The sequence below is a fragment of the Hoplias malabaricus genome, unplaced genomic scaffold (assembly GCF_029633855.1).
Source record: "Hoplias malabaricus isolate fHopMal1 unplaced genomic scaffold, fHopMal1.hap1 scaffold_40, whole genome shotgun sequence".
In the NCBI taxonomy this organism is placed as follows: Eukaryota; Metazoa; Chordata; class Actinopteri; order Characiformes; family Erythrinidae; genus Hoplias; species Hoplias malabaricus.
Window position 1 is genome coordinate 93,486 of NW_027100978.1, and position 18,510 is coordinate 111,995.

Here is an 18,510-nt window from a genome sequence, read left to right on the forward strand (position 1 = left end):
ACACACTCTATCAGATTAGACAGTCACCCGGAGGAAACCCACACAGACACAGAGAGAACACACCACACTCCTCACAGACAGTCACCCGGAGGAAACCCACACAGACACAGAGAGAACACACCACACTCCTCGCAGACAGTCACCTGGAGGAAACCCACACAGACACAGAGAGAACACACCACACTCCTCGCAGACAGTCACCGGAGGAAACCCACACAGACACAGAGAGAACACACCACACTCCTCGCAGACAGTCACCTGGAGGAAACCCACACAGACACAGAGAGAACACACCACACTCCCCACAGACAGTCACCCGGAGGAAACCCACACAGACACAGAGAGAACACACCACACTCCTCGCAGACAGTCACCCGGAGGAAACCCATGCAGACACAGAGAGAACACACCACACTCCTCACAGACAATCTCCAGGCCCCTGCAGCTGTGTGACTGCGACACTAACCTGCTGCGCCACCGTGCTGCACGCATTCACATACTTGCACTTCAAAAATCATCATCACACTTAACATAACCTGCATTGTTAAAACCTTCAGCAGAGCGGTGTGTGATGTGACTTACCAAAGCGCTGTCGCTGTTCAGAATGATAGTGTTGCAGTCTTTCACTGGAGACGTGACAGAGATGACACTGCTCAACTGCATCAAAGCATGTCTCCCCTGAATCACACAAACATGAGAAAGGGTTGATGATAAAAGTCTAGTTCATCCTCAGTCCCTTGTGTGAACTCCAAGCATGATTATACACTGTGTCCAAAAACATGTAGACACCATTTTATAAAGAACGAATTCGCCTAAATACAGTCAACATGAAGCTGACACCTCAGCATGTACATCAACGTGTAATCCAGTTAAGAAGAATTAATACGAGACTGGGATGTGATTCTATCCACTGAGATTTGATTGAATGGTGAAAAGCCAGCCTTTTAGAAGTAAGTGCTCGGATCATTCAACTGATCTGATCCTTACACATTGTTCGTTTAAAGGATCTGGAGTGTAATTCGACTGATTACGATTTATCTGCTTCCTTTTGGAGAAGTGTTATAACTGACTCTTATAAGACAGAATCTCCAGACAGTGTACTCTGATGGTATATCAGTCCAGATACGGGTTTGGTCTGTGTAATGAACCACGTAATGCCCATTAACATGGTGTTTTAGGGACAGGACTCATAAATGCTGGTGGTAAATGACCAAACACATACACCAAACCAGCCATAACATTTATGTTCATTGTCTATTAACTGACACTGGTGGTGGTGGTGGCATATTAGTGTGTGTTGCACTGGTACGAGTGGATCAGACACAGCAGTGCTGCACAAATAGATGTGCTACTGATTCTACAAGATGAACCAACAAGGTAGACGTATCAGAGTGGACAGTGAGTGGACACAGGGTTTAAAAACTCCAGCAGCACTGCTGTGTCTGATCCACTCTCCACCAGCACCACTGAGAATGATCCACCACCCACCCTCTCTGTGGGCATGAGTGTTGAAGAACAGAGTGAAAGTGGAACAAGAATCTATGCAACAATTGAGTCTACAGTCTGTAATTGTAGAACTACAGAGTGTTGCTGTATGGTCAGTGGAACTGAGAGAATGGACAGTTTCGACAGTCACATACTTTCTTGTAAATAATCACACATTAAGAAGTGTTTTAGAGGAACAACCACTCACTAAGCTTTGATTAAAGGTTAAAAAGAAGCAATGTTATGGAACAGTGACACAAACCAATAAGATAAACAAGCACCATGTTCATATCATTCATATCATTATTGGAAAGTGTGTGCGTCTGAATAAAGGCGAGTGCTCCTCACCGGGCTGATCTGCAGAACTGAGGGGTTGAGCTCCACATCCAGGTTTATGGTGACCTCTTTGCCGATGTCCAGGTGTCCGAAGCTGCACTCCAGGGTCATACAGGTTTCGTCATTTCGGGCACAGAACTACAGGGTAACAAGAGATCTGAGCATTAACAGAGCCTTACACTCACAACTAAACACTAACAGAGTCTGGACTGCCCTACAGAATCCCGATTTGAATGGACAGGTCTGGTTCTGTTATAACCAATCAGAGAGTACAACAATAGAACTTTATTTTCATAAATATTAGTATTAAAAACAATGAGAAACGATGAATTAGGGTCGGTGGCGCAGCAGGTAGTGTCGCAGTCACACAGCTCCAGGAACCTGGAGGTTGTGGGTTCGATTCCCGCTCCGGGTGACTGTCTGTGAGGAGTTGGTGTGTTCTCCCCGTGTCCGCGTGGGTTTCCTCCGGGTGACTGTCTGTGAGGAGTGTGGTGTGTTCTCCCCGTGTCCGCGTGGGTTTCCTCCGGGTGCTCGGTTTCCTCCCACAGTCCAAAAACACACGTTGCAGGTGGATTGGCGACTCGAAAGTGTCCATAGGTGTGAGTGAAAGTGTGTGTGTCTGTGTTGCCCTGTGAAGGACTGGCGTCCCCTCCAGGGTGTATTCCCGCCTTGCGCCCGATGATTCCAGGTAGGCTCTGGACCCCCCGCGACCCTAAATTGGATAAGCGGTTACAGATAATGGATGGATGGATAGTATTAAAAACAATGAGGAACGATGAATTAGGGTCGGTGGCACAGCAGGGAGTGTCGCAGTCACACAGTTCCAGGGACCTGGAGGTTGTGGGTTCGATTCCCGCTCCGGGTGACTGTCTCTGAGGAGTATGGTGTGTTCTCCCTGTGTCTGTGTGGGTTTCCTCCGGGTGACTGTCTGTGAGGAGTGTGGTGTGTTCTCCCTGTGTCTGTGTGGGTTTCCTCTGGGTGACTGTCTGTGAGGAGTGTGGTGTGTTCTCCCTGTGTCTTTGTGGGTTTCCTCCGGGTGACTGTCTGTGAGGAGTGTGGTGTGTTCTCCCTGTGTCAGCGTGGGTTTCCTCCGGGTGACTGTCTGTGAGGAGTGTGGTGTGTTCTCCCTGTGTCTGCGTGGGTTTCCTCCGGGTGCTCCGGTTTCCTCCCACAGTCCAAAAACACACGTTGGTAGGTGGATTGGTGTCTCAAAAGTGTCCGTAGGTGTGAGTGTGTGAGTGAATGTGTGTGTGTGTGTTGCCCTGTGAAGGACTGGCGCCCCCTCCAGGATGTATTCCCGCCTTGCGCCCAATGATTCCAGGTAGGCTCTGGACCCACCGCGACCCTGAACTGGATAAGGGTTACAGATAATGAATGAATGAATGAATGAATGAATGAATGAATTAGGGTCAAAACGTAAATGGGCTCTGTCCAGTTACAGTGGGAGAGTAACCTGAATTTGACCTAAGGCCGACAAACCTTCAGAATCTGATGCAGATTAAAACCCCTCCACATTATTACTCTCAGACTGTAAAGACTCCACAACGTGGATTAAAGCATGTCGTATAACTGTAATAATTATTATTGTTAATCAGTAAAAGTTAATCTGTAAAAGGCTGAACACATTGCTTTCTCGTTCGCTTTGTTTATGTATTCACCATGATGCGTTTGCTGCTTTTTGAGAAGAAGAAGACCAGCTCCTGAATAAAGGAAGACTTCTTCACGTCACAGTCGTCCTCCAGCCACAGGCTGCTGCGGTTCCTCAGGTCACAGTGGCCCAAAGACGTCTGCAAGGTCAGGTAAAGTTTTTAAAGTTTCATTAGAGAACTGTAGCCTGAGCTCAGGAGACAAGTTGCATTTTGATGTAAACCTATGTTTTTAAAACCGAAGGAAGGGAGCAGCTATTAACCTGCACCGATATTTAAGATACCAGAGATACGAATACTGGAAAACTCATGAGTGTTAGTGACTCATGGATTGACAGGAATGACCGTTCATTTATATAAACCAACAATAACAAACAGCAGTGTTGCACTATTCTGATTTGATGTAATCGTCTCACTTGTAAATCGGTGAGTCGGATCAACTGGTCCGGGTACGGAGCTAGAGTTTGAGGAATCTGGATTTGGACTTTAGTGTCCAGAGCTTTACTGGGACCAACGTTCATCACCTGCAAAATACAACACAAGATTAATTACAATCACAGATTCAGGACCCGAATAAAGGGTCTCAGTCTGGTGCAGTGGGCTCTCAGATGAGTACCTTAAAGGTGTAGTTAAACCTCTCAGTGTAGCAGTCCACTGGCTCAGGACTGAAATCTCCAAATATGAACGAGGTCGGAGACACAAATCTGCATTTTAAAGAAAAGAATAGTGAATACAACCGCATGTTAAAACATAATTATACTGATTATATAATAATTATAAGAAGCAGGAGAAGAAACAGAAGATGAATTAAAACAAGAAGATAAGGAGGAAGAAGACGGCTAGAAAGAAGACTAAGAAGAAGGAAGAAGAAGGAGAAGCAGAAGAATAAAGAAACAAGGTCAGAAGAGAAAGTTGATGATGAAAGAAAAAGATTAAAACAAAGAAGCAGAAGAATAAGAAAAGGATGAAGAAAAAAGCAGAAGATGAAGAACACGAAGATAATGATGAAGAAAATGATGAATATAAAGATAAGGAAGAAGCATTAAAATGAAACAGAAGCCAGCTTCATTTCTTTTTAAAATGTTTAACACAAAGTGTCAGTCGGCCGGTCAATCCACTCCAGAATAGAGGGGTCAAGTTCTCCAAGTGTGTATGTGTGAGAGTGTGTATTAACTGACCCGTGTATATTCAGGTCCACTCCGTATTTCAGGGGCAGGGTCAGGAAAACCACATTGTCGTGTAAGAGGTCTTCATTCTCATAGTTCTCCCTGAAACAAACTCGTTACATTTAGCAAGTTTGCGTAAGCACAGAAAACATAAGCTCTTGATGTTAGACATTGAAGATATTAATAGAGAAATCAGTTTATTGGTTTAATAACAGTTTCCAGACTCTTGTATTAACTGTATCTGAACCAAATGCTGATGATGACACTGTTCTTAGTCAAGCACCCAGAGGAAACCCACGCGGACACAGAGAGAACACACCACACTCCTCAGAGATAGTCACCCGGAGGAAACCCACATGGACACAGAGAGAACACACCACACTCCTCACAGACAGTCACCCGGAGGAAACCCACGCAGACACAGGGAGAACACACCACACTCCTCACAGACAGTCACCCGGAGGAAACCCACGCGGACACAGAGAGAACACACCACACTCCACACAGACAGTCACCCGGAGGAGACCCACGCAGACACAGAGAGAACACACCACACTCCTCACAGACAGTCACCCGGAGGAACCCCACGCAGACACAGAGAGAACACACCACACTCCTCACAGACACTCACCCGGAGGAACCCCACACAGACACAGAGAGAACACACCACACTCCTCACAGACATTCACCCGGAGGAACCCCACACAGACACAGAGAGAACACACCACACTCCTCACAGACACTCACCCGGAGGAACCCCACACAGACACAGAGAGAACACACCACACTCCTCACAGACAGTCACCCGGAGGAAACCCACACAGACACAGGGAGAACACACCACACTCCTCACAGACAGTCACCCGGAGGAAACCCACGCAGACACAGAGAGAACACACCACACTCCTCACAGACAGTCACCTGGAGCGGGACTAGAACCCACATCCTCCAGGTCCCTGTGTGGTCCCCCAGCTGTGTGACTGCGACACCAACATCCCGCCCTTCAATTTTAACAATTCCCCATTTCAAACATCTAATAACTGGAAAAGAGACAGAGGAGATGACTTCCCTCCTGAGTTTGTGACTCATTTCACCCCACAGCTCCGTTTACAGCCCTCCCCTAACAACAACAACATCCACAACACACAGACGCCTCTCTCTCTCTCTCTCTCTCTCTCTCTCTCTCTCTCTCTCTCTCTCTCTCTCTCACACACACACACACACACACACACACACAAGGCTCCTGTGTCTCATGTCCAATTATGGTCAATTTGTCCAGCAGAGCAGTAGCAAGATGTCTCTCATGAAACAATTACATCTGGCCCAGACCCGGCACTGCATTCCTTCCCATTAATTCACCACTTAATCATCACTTTTAAGGCTTGGTTAAAAACATACAGTCACAATTATGACGGCTTTCAAAGAGCAGTGACCACTAGAATGGACTGTACATACTTTTATAAAGCTGTTCTTTAAAGTGTTTCAGTCTGAAACCCACCATAAACACCATATACGGCTAAAGAGTCGTTAAAAATGTAGCCAGGGGTAGAGTAACTTTGAACTGACCACAATCTCCACACTCTCACATCTCTCTGGGTAGCGCTAGCGAACTGATCACACACAGGATAAATCATCAGTTCGAGTGGCTGCGGTGGATATATAATCAGTGAGTGGTCTTTCATGTGGTGGTGTCCACAGTAGAGGCATGTCATGTACAAAAGAGAGGATATCTCACCTTGTAGCGTTGATGCTAATGGGAATATCCCCAGGACTGCTGTTCTGCTTCACGTCCATTAATAAACTGATGTTGAGCTGAAGATGATAACAACAACACATCAGTGAGTAACAGGACCACAACCTGAACTCAGAGAGGCGACACAGGGACGGGGATTAAGAAGCACACTACACACTACCTTGGAGAGTGAGGGGATGTATAAATTGCCCACGCTGCAGTCCACACCGATGGCCGTCTTATTTTCCTCCACAGTTTCGCAGCTGGCGTGGTTCTCCTCCTAACACCAGAGCACAGTGTCAGCTTCAGGAAAACATCTTTATTTTTACTGTAACTGCTCCCTAGAAACCGAGGTCCAGGACTTTTGTGGAAGGTGGAGGTGTTCATGGTTGTGATCACATTTGTTGTGAGTGACTGGTCTTAGTCATTAATCCCTCACGAGTCTCTGGTCAAACCTCGTTACAGGTTCAACACGAGACGCGGGAAAAAGAAAGTCACGCTGAGCACTGCTGCCAGTTTCTGTCAAAAGTAGAGACTTTCTGCTCTAAGTTCGCATTGTTTTATGAGGAAACAGTAGAAACAGATCACAGTTTAAATGGGATTTAAAAAAAAAACATACTCATGCGCGAGTAAAGTGAGCATAACAGGATGGAATAGGCCCTGCATTTATTTTAGAGAGAGAGAGAGACAAAGGAGAGAGAGAGAGAGAGACAAAGGAGAGAGAGAGAGAGGCAAACAAAAGAGAGAGAAAGCGAGAGAGAGAGAGGCAGACAAAAGAGAGAGAGAGAGAGGCAGACAAAAGAGAGAGAGAGAGGCAGACAAAAGAGAGAGAGAGGCAGACAAAAGAGAAAGAGAGATAGAGAGAGAGAGAGAGAGACGAGAGAGAGAGAGAGAGGCAGACAAAAGAGAGAGAGAGAGAGAGAGAGAGAGAGAGAGAGAGAAGGAGAAACAGAGTGAGAATGTGTACAAAAGAAAGACAATTGAAAAATTATCCTGAAACAGATTTAATAAACACTATGTTGGCATTAATTCATTGTCTGTAAGCGCTTATCCACTTCAAGGTCACGGTGTGTCACGGAGTGGAATCACTGGGTGCAAGGTGGGATCACACCCTGGAGGAGGCGCCAGTCCTTCACAGGGCGACACACACTCACACATAGTGACACTTTTGAGTCACTGAGTTCACTTTCATCATCACACTCACATCGTCCAGTACTCTGATGAAGTGCAGGCTGCTGGGGAAGCGGATGTGGAGTTTAGGCAGAAAGGCGTCGTCTCCAGCGTTAAACAGCGTAGTGTTCAGCATGATGGTCTTCCCATTTCCTAGCGCAAAATACTGCACATTATTGTGAGACCTGAAAAAAATAATAAAAATAGCATTAATACTGATGTTTCATCCAGGCCAATAGGTGTCAGCATCATAACAGAAAATAATCACTCATTTAATAAGAGAATAATACACCAGCGGTTTAGACCTGTGTTAACTCTTTGATGATCGAATTATAGCAGTATCATTCCCCAGTGGCGTAAGAAACTGAATTATCATTCATTAGAAGTTCCATGAAGAGTAAAGCAGCAAAATGACAAACATGCTGCTGTCTCTTGGCATATTACTGTATAATAAAGTGTGCCCCTTCATATTTGCAGATTTTACTTTGATGTCTTGCAGCCTACTGTGGGGAAAATGCAATAAGTGATAAAGGCATAAAGTATTTGTATTATTAATCTATTTTAGCACACTGTCATTTTCCAACGAAAAACATTAATTAATTCATTCATTCATTATCTGCAACCCTTATCCAGTTGAGGGTCAGTTGACAGACAAGTCACCCGGAGGAAACCCACGCAGACACAGAGAGAACACACCACACTCCTCACAGACAGTCACCCGGAGGAAACCCACGCAGACACAGCGAGAACACACCACACTCCTCACAGACAGTCACCCGGAGGAAACCAACGCAGACACAGAGAGAACACACCACACTCCTCACAGACAGTCACCCGGAGGAAACCAACGCAGACACAGAGAGAACACACCACACTCCTCACAGACAGTCACCCAGAGGAAACCCACGCAGACACAGGGAGAACACACCACACTCCTCACAGACAGTCACCCGGAGGAAACCAAGGCAGACACAGAGAGAACACACCACACTCCTCACAGACAGTCACCCGGAGGAAACCCACGCAGACACAGAGAGAACACACCACACTCCTCACAGACAGTCACCCGGAGGAAACCCACGCAGACACAGAGAGAACACACCACACTCCTCACAGACAGTCACCCGGAGGAAACCCACGCAGACACAGAGAGAACACACCACACTCCTCACAGACAGTCACCCGGAGGAAACCCATGCAGACACAGAGAGAACACACCACACTCCTCACAGACAGTCACCCGGAGGAAACCCACACAGACACAGGGAGAACACACCACACTCCTCACAGACAGTCACCAGGAGGAAACCCACGCAGACACAGGGAGAACACACCACACTCCTCACAGACCTGTGTGACTGCCCCACAGTGAAAAACATTCATCTCCAAAATAGTAACTTTTTAGAAAAGGAAAAAACCCTTGCTACCATCAATATATTCACATATTTACTATAAAACGTTACATTCAATGCACTAAAGGACAGCAGACTCCTGTCTCTGTTTGCGGACACCCCGCTCTTTGTCTCTGCACTGCCTCGTTCAGTCACTCTGTCTCTCAGTGTGTGGTGTGTGTTATGATTCTCACAAACTTTTGCATCTTTAAAATGCAAAACGCTCTCTCCTACTGAGAGCTAAAATAAATAAGGACAGCAATAAAACCACAACCCCTCTGCTCTTTTAGTCCTTCATTTGCATGGGATTTTGTATTATTTTGTTGAGGCATTTGAAAGAGAGCTGTAGGTTTGCAAAAGTCTGATTTAGAAAGATGCTGCAGGCTTTGCCTCAAGTCAATTCAGACTCAATATTCCTCTGTAGCCAGGCACCAGGTGTGCATCTGGGAGGGTGACAAGTCTCTCTCTCTCTCTCTCTCTCTCTCTCTCTCTCTCTGTCTCTCACACACACACACACACACACACACACACACACCGTTGCCTTATGAATAATCAGATCCTGCATTATCACCAAGCAGAGAGAGAGAGCCCCATAAATTAGTTTGCGTGAGCATGGAAACATGATCCAAAATGCTAATGCACACAACTCAATTACATAGGCCCGAGGATCGCTCCCAATCAAAGGCGACTGCAGCAGAATTCTGGCCTAATGCGTGAATTTAAAAGAACTAGGGATAATGGCGTATTCCCGGCTGTAAATTCCCTGAGGCCGTGTTCAGTGCGGGAGTGGGCGTGGCTATTCAAATATATGGATATCAGCTCTCAATCTCGAGTGTTTGTTTGCTCAGTCGTGTATTTAAACAAGGCATGTGCTGTGTGGCCTATAAAAAAGACATAATTTGCTTGGTATTATAACGTTAAGTCATCTTTAAATTTGCAGAGAATGTGGAGACACCAGCAGCTGGATTTGTGTCACATTGTAAGTAAAGAAGGTCATCAGAACTGTGTTTATGGAAATAGATATGAATGATATAAGGGACATTATGGTAAGAAACAATGAATATTTCAGACTTCAAATGATTAAAAAGTGATATGAAATATAGTGAGAACTAATAAAAATAATACGGTATAATTACTGAACCAACAGATACTAAAGGGTTAAAGATGAAGATGTTAACTGTTTGAAGAAAGATGGATGTATGGATCTCTCTCACTCATTCATTTAGAATCTGCTCCACAAGGGGGTGCTATTCAGTGCTTTGCATTGTGCCATTTTTTGTCTAACACCACATCACAGTGCACAGGGTCAGTTATAGTGCACCCAGGGGGCAGAAGAAGATGTAAACGTTTTAACAAAGATTAGGATGATGATTGTGAAAGTAAGTAACTTTAATAAAGTAAATAACCAGAAAGCTGCCAGTTCAGATCCCACCACTAAACGATTAAAAGCAGGTTACTGTTCCAGCCCCATTCCCAAACACACCAGGGCTGCAAGTACCCGGTAAACATTTAGCCGTTGATTCAACGCTAAAATAACATAATGACTGCCGTCTAATCAACGTTCTCTTAAGGTTGAAAATGAAAGTTGAAAAGACGTCCAGACACAGACATTTAAAAGACGACTATTAGACGTATTTTGGACGTCCATTGACATTATTAATTGGTCCCAAAATAAATAACTTGTATAAAACGCATTTTGGACGTTATTTTTGACGTTATCGATTGGTCACCACTTAACTAGCTTATTAAGATGGATTTTGGACGTCCATTAACCTTTAAAACATGTCCTTGACGGACAGACTACTTTTAGACCTATTTTGAACGTCCAGGGATGTTCCTTGTTTACTGGGTAATGATTATTTTAGGAGTTGTGTAATCTGTCAATTATTCTTTTAAACACATTTCACATATGTTTTCTTGACATTTTTGGCCAAAGGTTATTTAAAGCACCATTTAAGGTGGAATATTTCTAAAAAAACCTCTTCACAATTTAAGGTGGAATATATAAACAGCACAATTTATAGCAGAACTGAAATGTGGAGCTGCTACCTGTTGCTAGCTTTGGTTGATACTGCCCCCAGCACTTCCTGTAGTGCACTGCAGTTACAAACTAACAATGTTTGTTGATTAAAGGCTAAGCAGCAGCTCTATGAAAGTGTCAAACAAATAAATACAGTGGAGTTTGAGTTCCTAACTTGTGTTTATTGATCGTCAGAAAACATGTTATTTCTTACTAATTGAAGGAATAAGGTTTAAAAGACCGTTGGTCCCCCCCCCCCCCCAGCGGTGTTTGGAAACTTTAATAGGCGTCTTGCCTGTGACGTAGATGGTGGACAACACTCTAGAAGCTGCACTTAATTTAATGCAAAATGACGAAAAGGTGTGTTGTTTTTGGCTGCAATCATTCAATGTACAGTGGGACATCTGTGAACAAATGGCCCAAAGATCCCAAAATATCCAGAAAATGGACTAAATTTGTCAACTTTAAACGGGCACTTTGGAAAGGACCCTCCGCTCACTCCGTTATCTGTAGCTCATTTCACTGGCGCTTTTCCAACAATATGGGCATGTAAGGACACCAACGAAAGGTGTTCAAGAGCCTCTGTAACATGGAGGTAAACAGGGTGAGGACACTCACTTCGCCTGTTTTAGTTGGTGTTAGTTAACGTTAGCTTGACTCGCTAAACTCGGTGTCTCAGATTATACTCGGCTACGTAGCTGCATTACGGAGGTTTATAGTGTCGGATGAATTCGAGTTCGACTTCGATCACATTTACAAGAATAACGGTACCTCTACATTTGAGTTTAGCTTATTGCTAGGCTATTGTCATGAATAATGTTGGTTATTTAGCTAGATACTGTCATAACAGTCAGTCATAACGGACTTTTACCGCGGCGTTGTTCAGCTGTTGTCCACCAGTGACGTCATGGTCGCATTCGAGAATTTCCGTAGGGAGCTCGGGTTTTTCCGTCAATTTAATAAAATTGTCAGTTTTAAAGTAAATTAAGCTGCTATTTTCATTTTAATTCATACTTATATATGTCAGTAACTAAAATAATGTGGAATATTCATGGAGGTCCATTAAGTGGTGTTTAGCATTTAACAACAATGTAATTCCAAGCCGACAAATGTTTATAATCAATGTTGTCTATTAAGCCGAGCGTTGCAGCCCTACAAAACTGCCTCATACACTTCATGTTGGCAACAAAGCATGATGTTTTTCAGGCTTTGTGTCTTCATTCCCTCCCCAATCACACGGCGTGAAGAATACTGTTTTGTAAAGGTTTAATACTGTAGTCAGTCCTGGTAGATGCACAATCACACAAAGATTAGACAAACGTATCCATAATTCTGACTTCTTCAGCAGGGAATAAACAGCGTCAGACTCAGGACCACGCTTGTGTCCGACTGGTTCTACTTACTGTGGAAGGACCAGGCGTGCGGAGATCTGAAGGTTGGTGGAGCAGTTTTCCCAGGCGCAGTATCTGGCAAACTGTGTCTGCAAAAGAAAAACGCTAATCATTTACCTCAAATATGAGTACATTCTGAGTATGTGAGTAACTGAGTGAGCATGTGAAACTGTCCACAAGGGTGAGTGTGAATGACAGGGTGAGTGTGTGAAGGAGGCACCGGACCCACCAAGCCTCGGAACAGGATGGTGTGTTACACTAGAGGAATGAATGAATGACGTGAATGTTGGGAGGTCCTAACCTGGTTGCTGATGAGGTTGGTGTAGCCCTCTCTCTGCTGGAGGATGGGCTTGAGCGAGGCGAAGCTCCTGGTGCTCCTGGAGACAACGCTGTGCTCTCCCAGTTCATACTGAACCTCGAAATGGATCGGGGTGAAGATATCACGAACATCTTTCTGAAAAGCAAACATTTGGTTTATTAAACAAACGATGGAAGGCCCACCATCATTTTAAATAGCTTTCATTCAGAAGTGTTTGTCCATTCTTCACAGTGTTTGTCTGTTGTCTTGCAGAAGGTAGTAACATCTTCTACCAAGTTTCTGTGAAGGCTCTACACTGCTGTGAATATTATTTGACATTTAGCCACAAGACAATGAGTGTCTAGATGTTGTGAGATGATTAGTTGTGGGTCACAAATGTCATTTCAAATCAGCCCAGAGGTCCTGGATGGAGCAGGATCAGTCCAGAGAACGTAGGTCCACTGCTTCACAGCCCACAGCGTGGTGACCTTAGGTCCATATGCCACAGCTCCAGAGCGTATGGCATATTTTCTACAGCGTTTATGCAAACTGAGTGCGCACAACTCATCTTCAACATCAACTTCAGAGGTGGGTGTGGCTTAGTGCGAATCACTCACTGTACCCTAACTTTTGTCCATTTATCAGTTCCACAGCCAACACTGGAGCACTTTCATGAGGGAAATAATAACAAAAAACATTTGTTATGTTAATGCTGGTATGAGTGGATCAGACACAGCAGTGCTGCTGGAGTTTTTGAAGCCCGCAGAGGGCCCCAATAGCCTACCAACCAAATACATCCAGCCAGAGTGTCCTGTAGAGATCATTTTAATGTTATGGCTGATGGGTGTATATTTCAGCTACATAACAAACACCCAAGAGGGCCTCTGTTTTACATCGTCTGACCTCGCTGTCCCTGTCACTGCTGCAGCTAGGCATTGGGATCCACACAGACCATAGAGCTCCATGTTGGACACTCCAGCAGACACCCAGGTTTGAGACTGCTTGCATTTTCTCCACTTGTTTCTGTCAACATTCAATTCACAGGGTATTTTTATACACATATTTTTCGACAACTCTGAGTCAAAAACAGTGATTTAAACGTCCAGTAACTCCCTCTTTCTCTCGTCTGGCTGTGTACTGAACGCTGATGGAGATTTCTGGGTGGACTGACAGAGGAAGCTCTGATGGCTGTCTCAGCTGGACTACACATTTTTCTCCCCAGTCCCTCAACCCACCCTCCTCCTCAGTGCCTGGCTTCATCTGTGGCTTTGGCTGCGGACAGCACGTGTGACCCGGACACTAAACTGTCACTCAAACATCTGGAGCTCGGCCACAACAGCTGTACTGCACTGCAGCGCTCAGCTGGAGCTCTGGAGCCAAAGGCAAAGCTGAGATCCACTGCCCTTTACTCAGAGAGAGGCATGAAATAACTGTGCACATGTGCAAAACACACACACACACATATTATATGAACAACATTCCTCTCATGTCTGCAGTAACATCATCCTGCTTTAAAAAAAAAGCCCCTGTTAAACAGACGCTCTCGAGACATGAAACAAACCCCCTGATACACACCAATGATCCAAAACAGGACGACCACTCCTTTTACATTAACACAAATATACAGTGGTTCCTCTTCCTAAAATACATCACATTAACACACAACTGCACAACTTCTGTCTAACAATTCACCTCACTCTAAAGACAAGATGAGATTTTTTAAAGTTTAAGACTGTACACACTCCACACACTGCAGATTCACACTGGATTATAATCCCTCCACAGTTATTACTGTCAGACCGTACACACTCCACACACTGCACATTCACACTGGATTATAATCCCTCCACAGTTATTACTGTCAGACCGTACACACTCCACACACTGCAGATTCATACTGGATAATAATCCCTCTACAGTTATTACTGTCAGACTGTACACACTCCACACACTGCAGATTCACACTGGATTATAATCCCTCTAAAGTTATTACTGTCAGACCGTACACACTCCACACACTGCAGATTCACACTGGATTATAATCCCTCCACAGTTATTACTGTCAGACCGTACACACTCCACACACTGCAGATTCACACTGGATTATAATCCCTCTACAGTTATCACTGTCAGACCGTACACACTCCACACACTGCAGATTCACACTGGATTATAATCCCTCTACAGTTATTACTGTCAGACCGTACACACTCCACACACTGCAGATTCACACTGGATTATAATCCCTCTACAGTTATTACTGTCAGACCGTACACATTCCACACACTGAAGATTCACACTGGATTATAATCCCTCTACAGTTATTACTGTCAGACCGTACACACTCCACACACTGCAGATTCACACTGGATTATAATCCCTCTACTGTTATTACTGTCAGACCGTACACACTCCACACACTGCTGATTCACACTGGATTATAATCCCTCCACAGTTATTACTGTCAGACCGTACACACTCCACACACTGCAGATTCACACTGGATTATAATCCCTCTACAGTTATCACTGTCAGACCGTACACACTCCACACACTGCAGATTCACACTGGATTATAATCCCTCTACAGTTATTACTGTCAGACCGTACACACTCCACACACTGCAGATTCACACTGGATTATAATCCCTCTACAGTTATTACTGTCAGACCGTACACACTCCACACACTGAAGATTCACACTGGATTATAATCCCTCTACAGTTATTACTGTCAGACTGTACACACTCCACACACTGCAGATTCACACTGGATTATAATCCCTCTAAAGTTATTACTGTCAGACCGTACACACTCCACACACTGCAGATTCACACTGGATTATAATCCCTCCACAGTTATTACTGTCAGACCGTACACACTCCACACACTGCAGATTCACACTGGATTATAATCCCTCTACAGTTATCACTGTCAGACCGTACACACTCCACACACTGCAGATTCACACTGGATTATAATCCCTCTACAGTTATTACTGTCAGACCGTACACACTCCACACACTGCAGATTCACACTGGATTATAATCCCTCTACAGTTATTACTGTCAGACCGTACACATTCCACACACTGAAGATTCACACTGGATTATAATCCCTCTACAGTTATTACTGTCAGACCGTACACACTCCACACACTGCAGATTCACACTGGATTATAATCCCTCTACTGTTATTACTGTCAGACCGTACACACTCCACACACTGCTGATTCACACTGGATTATAATCCCTCCACAGTTATTACTGTCAGACCGTACACATTCCACACACTGCAGATTAATACTGGATTATAATCCCTCTACAGTTATTACTGTCAGACCATACACACTCCACACACTGCACTGGAGTTTTTATAATGGTTCAAGTCCCATCTGGGTGGAGTTTCCATGTTCTCCCCGTGTCTGCGTGGGTTTCCTCCGGGGGCTCCGGTTTCCTCCCACAGTCCAAAAACATGGAGGGTAGGTGAATTGGCTTCTCTAATAACTGTCCTGGTGTGTGAATGAATGTCTGTATGTGTGAGCCCAGATATGGATTGGCGCTCTGTCCTGGGTTAAACCCTAGTGCCCGATGCAGTCCTCCAGGTGGACGGTCGTTTCTGGTTGAGAGTACGCTGTGCGCGTTTGGCTGCCGCTTCTCGCCAGTGTGTGTGTGAATTGAGCGTTCTGAGCAGTGTAGATTGTAAAGCGTCCTTGGGTGTCTAGAAAGGCGCTATATAAGTGTAACAATAATAATAATAATCTAACTGTGATAATGGAGAATGTAAGAACTACATATACTGCAAATACACGCTGGGCTCCAAGAGCAAATGTGTGGTTTTGTACCATTTTATACAAAATATTAATTCATTCATTCTCTGTAAGCGGTTATCCAGTTCAGGGGTGCGGTGGGTCTGGAGCCTACCCAGAATCTCTGGGCGCAAGGCGAGATCACACCCTGCAGGGGGTGCCAGTCATTCACAGGGTGACACACACTCACACATTCAGAAAATAGTCATGAATAAAGAAATACAATAAGATATTTGAAGTCAAAGTGTGTGAAGTAATTGCATATGGTGCAATTACTCAGTTCCCAAGAGAACTGGTAAAACGAAGAGCAGTAGGGTGAGGGTATGCTGTGGGGGGCACACCCTCAATTTGCAACAACAATGGATGAGAAAATATAGTTCATAGAATAATTTTTAAAGGGTGTATTTCACACCCTCTACACCCTCTATATTTTTGAAGTCTAGACAAAGTGCAGGCAATGTTTCAGTGAAACAAAACCACACTCAGTCTTTCACACAGTGTCTGTGTATGTGTGTGTGTGTTTGTGTGTGTGTGTGAGAATAGGAACCCCACCTTTCTTAGATTGCACATATATATGTTTACTCTGTAAAAGCTCCCTCAATGTCAGAAAACCCCTCAAAACTAACTGTGAAAAACCACGTTGCTACAAACCCTTAAAATCTATCCTTTTTCCTCAACAAATTATTAGGAAGTTAACTAAAATATTCAAATATTTTAGTTATTACATGTATTACATTAAATATACATTCTTTATGCAGTGGTTCAAACCTGTAATTCTCAGTGTCTCAGATGCAATAATTTATAAAATGAGTTTTCATGCAAATCAAAATAAACACAGCTGAAGTTTTTTATTATATTATTGAAATACATATTAAAATTATAATTAAAAATATTTCTAATTGTAAATAAATGTGAAATAATGAACTCAGGTAAATTATGAGCAATGTTAAATTGTTAAAAAATGTGTATTATTATTGTTTTTGTTGTTAATAATAATAGAGTAATGATATAATAATGATATTATTCCCAATATTAATAATATTACTATTTTATTTCTGTAATTAATTATTGTGTTTATGACATATTACATTATATTTAACATGAGGTTAATATTTGTCATGGTTATAAACATAATAATAATAATAATAATAATAATAATAATAATATAGTTAATGTCTATCAGTGAAAATATTGCATAGATTTAAAGGTAAGGGGTCCCAGTAATAACTGCAGTGAATCTACAGACAACATCATTAAAAATAGTAATGACGACAGATATATATACATTTATAATTAATATAATATAATTAATATACTATAATGTATTATTATTCAAAACTCTAAACTTTATTCACTGTTAAACCAAGGCACACTCTTTCTTTAGTGTTGAAACATGTTCTGCTCAAGGTCTCGGTTCCCCCTGCTGTCTCTGCTGCATCCGGCCCACACTTCAGTGATCATCCCTTCTGCTCATTTATTACACTGTAAAAATATAGTACACTCGTCCTCATTGTCCTGCTCTCAGTGACTGATAATCACTTGTTTATGAGCATCACCTTCAGCACCAGCAGCCATTAATTACTGCACACACACACACACACACACACACACACACCTGACTACACAGTGTGTAACAAGAGAAAAGTGTCCAGAGGGGCTTCACAGAACACCTGGACCACTCACACAAACATACAGAGACAGATGCTGAGACACACACACACACACACACACACACACACACTGATACACAGTCTGTCTCTCTCTTACACACACACACACACACATGCTGATATACACAGACAAATCAAAAACACATGTTGATATACTCACACACACCCACAAACATATGCTGACACACACAAACACACACACACACACACACACACACACACACACACAAACACACACACACACACAGAAGATGCTCTGCTCTGAGTTCATTATTCTCTTTCACTACAGCAGCTTCATATTTAATGTACAGTGTTTTTAGATTCAAATTATTTACAGATTTTTCCAGGTTCCACACCTCACTATCCACCACATCAACATCAAAATCAGTTTAACATTC

At 43.5% G+C, this 18,510-nt stretch overlaps 1 protein-coding gene across 1 annotated transcript in view; it reads right to left on the reverse strand.

The window, feature by feature from the left end:
* Window positions 1–463: 463 nt before the first annotated feature.
* Window positions 464–18,510, reverse strand: part of itga4 (integrin alpha 4) — a 49,225-nt gene continuing 31,178 nt past the window's right edge. Inside the window, exons 16-26 of the mRNA XM_066659015.1 lie at window positions 12,639–12,791; window positions 12,350–12,426; window positions 7,570–7,720; window positions 6,547–6,645; window positions 6,369–6,445; window positions 4,646–4,735; window positions 4,084–4,171; window positions 3,884–3,991; window positions 3,480–3,608; window positions 1,834–1,959; window positions 464–678 (exon numbers count right to left, since the gene is read on the reverse strand). Coding sequence (XP_066515112.1) covers window positions 508–678; window positions 1,834–1,959; window positions 3,480–3,608; window positions 3,884–3,991; window positions 4,084–4,171; window positions 4,646–4,735; window positions 6,369–6,445; window positions 6,547–6,645; window positions 7,570–7,720; window positions 12,350–12,426; window positions 12,639–12,791 — 1,269 coding nt within the window. The 3' untranslated portion in view covers window positions 464–507. The remainder of the gene's footprint in view (window positions 679–1,833; window positions 1,960–3,479; window positions 3,609–3,883; window positions 3,992–4,083; window positions 4,172–4,645; window positions 4,736–6,368; window positions 6,446–6,546; window positions 6,646–7,569; window positions 7,721–12,349; window positions 12,427–12,638; window positions 12,792–18,510) is intronic.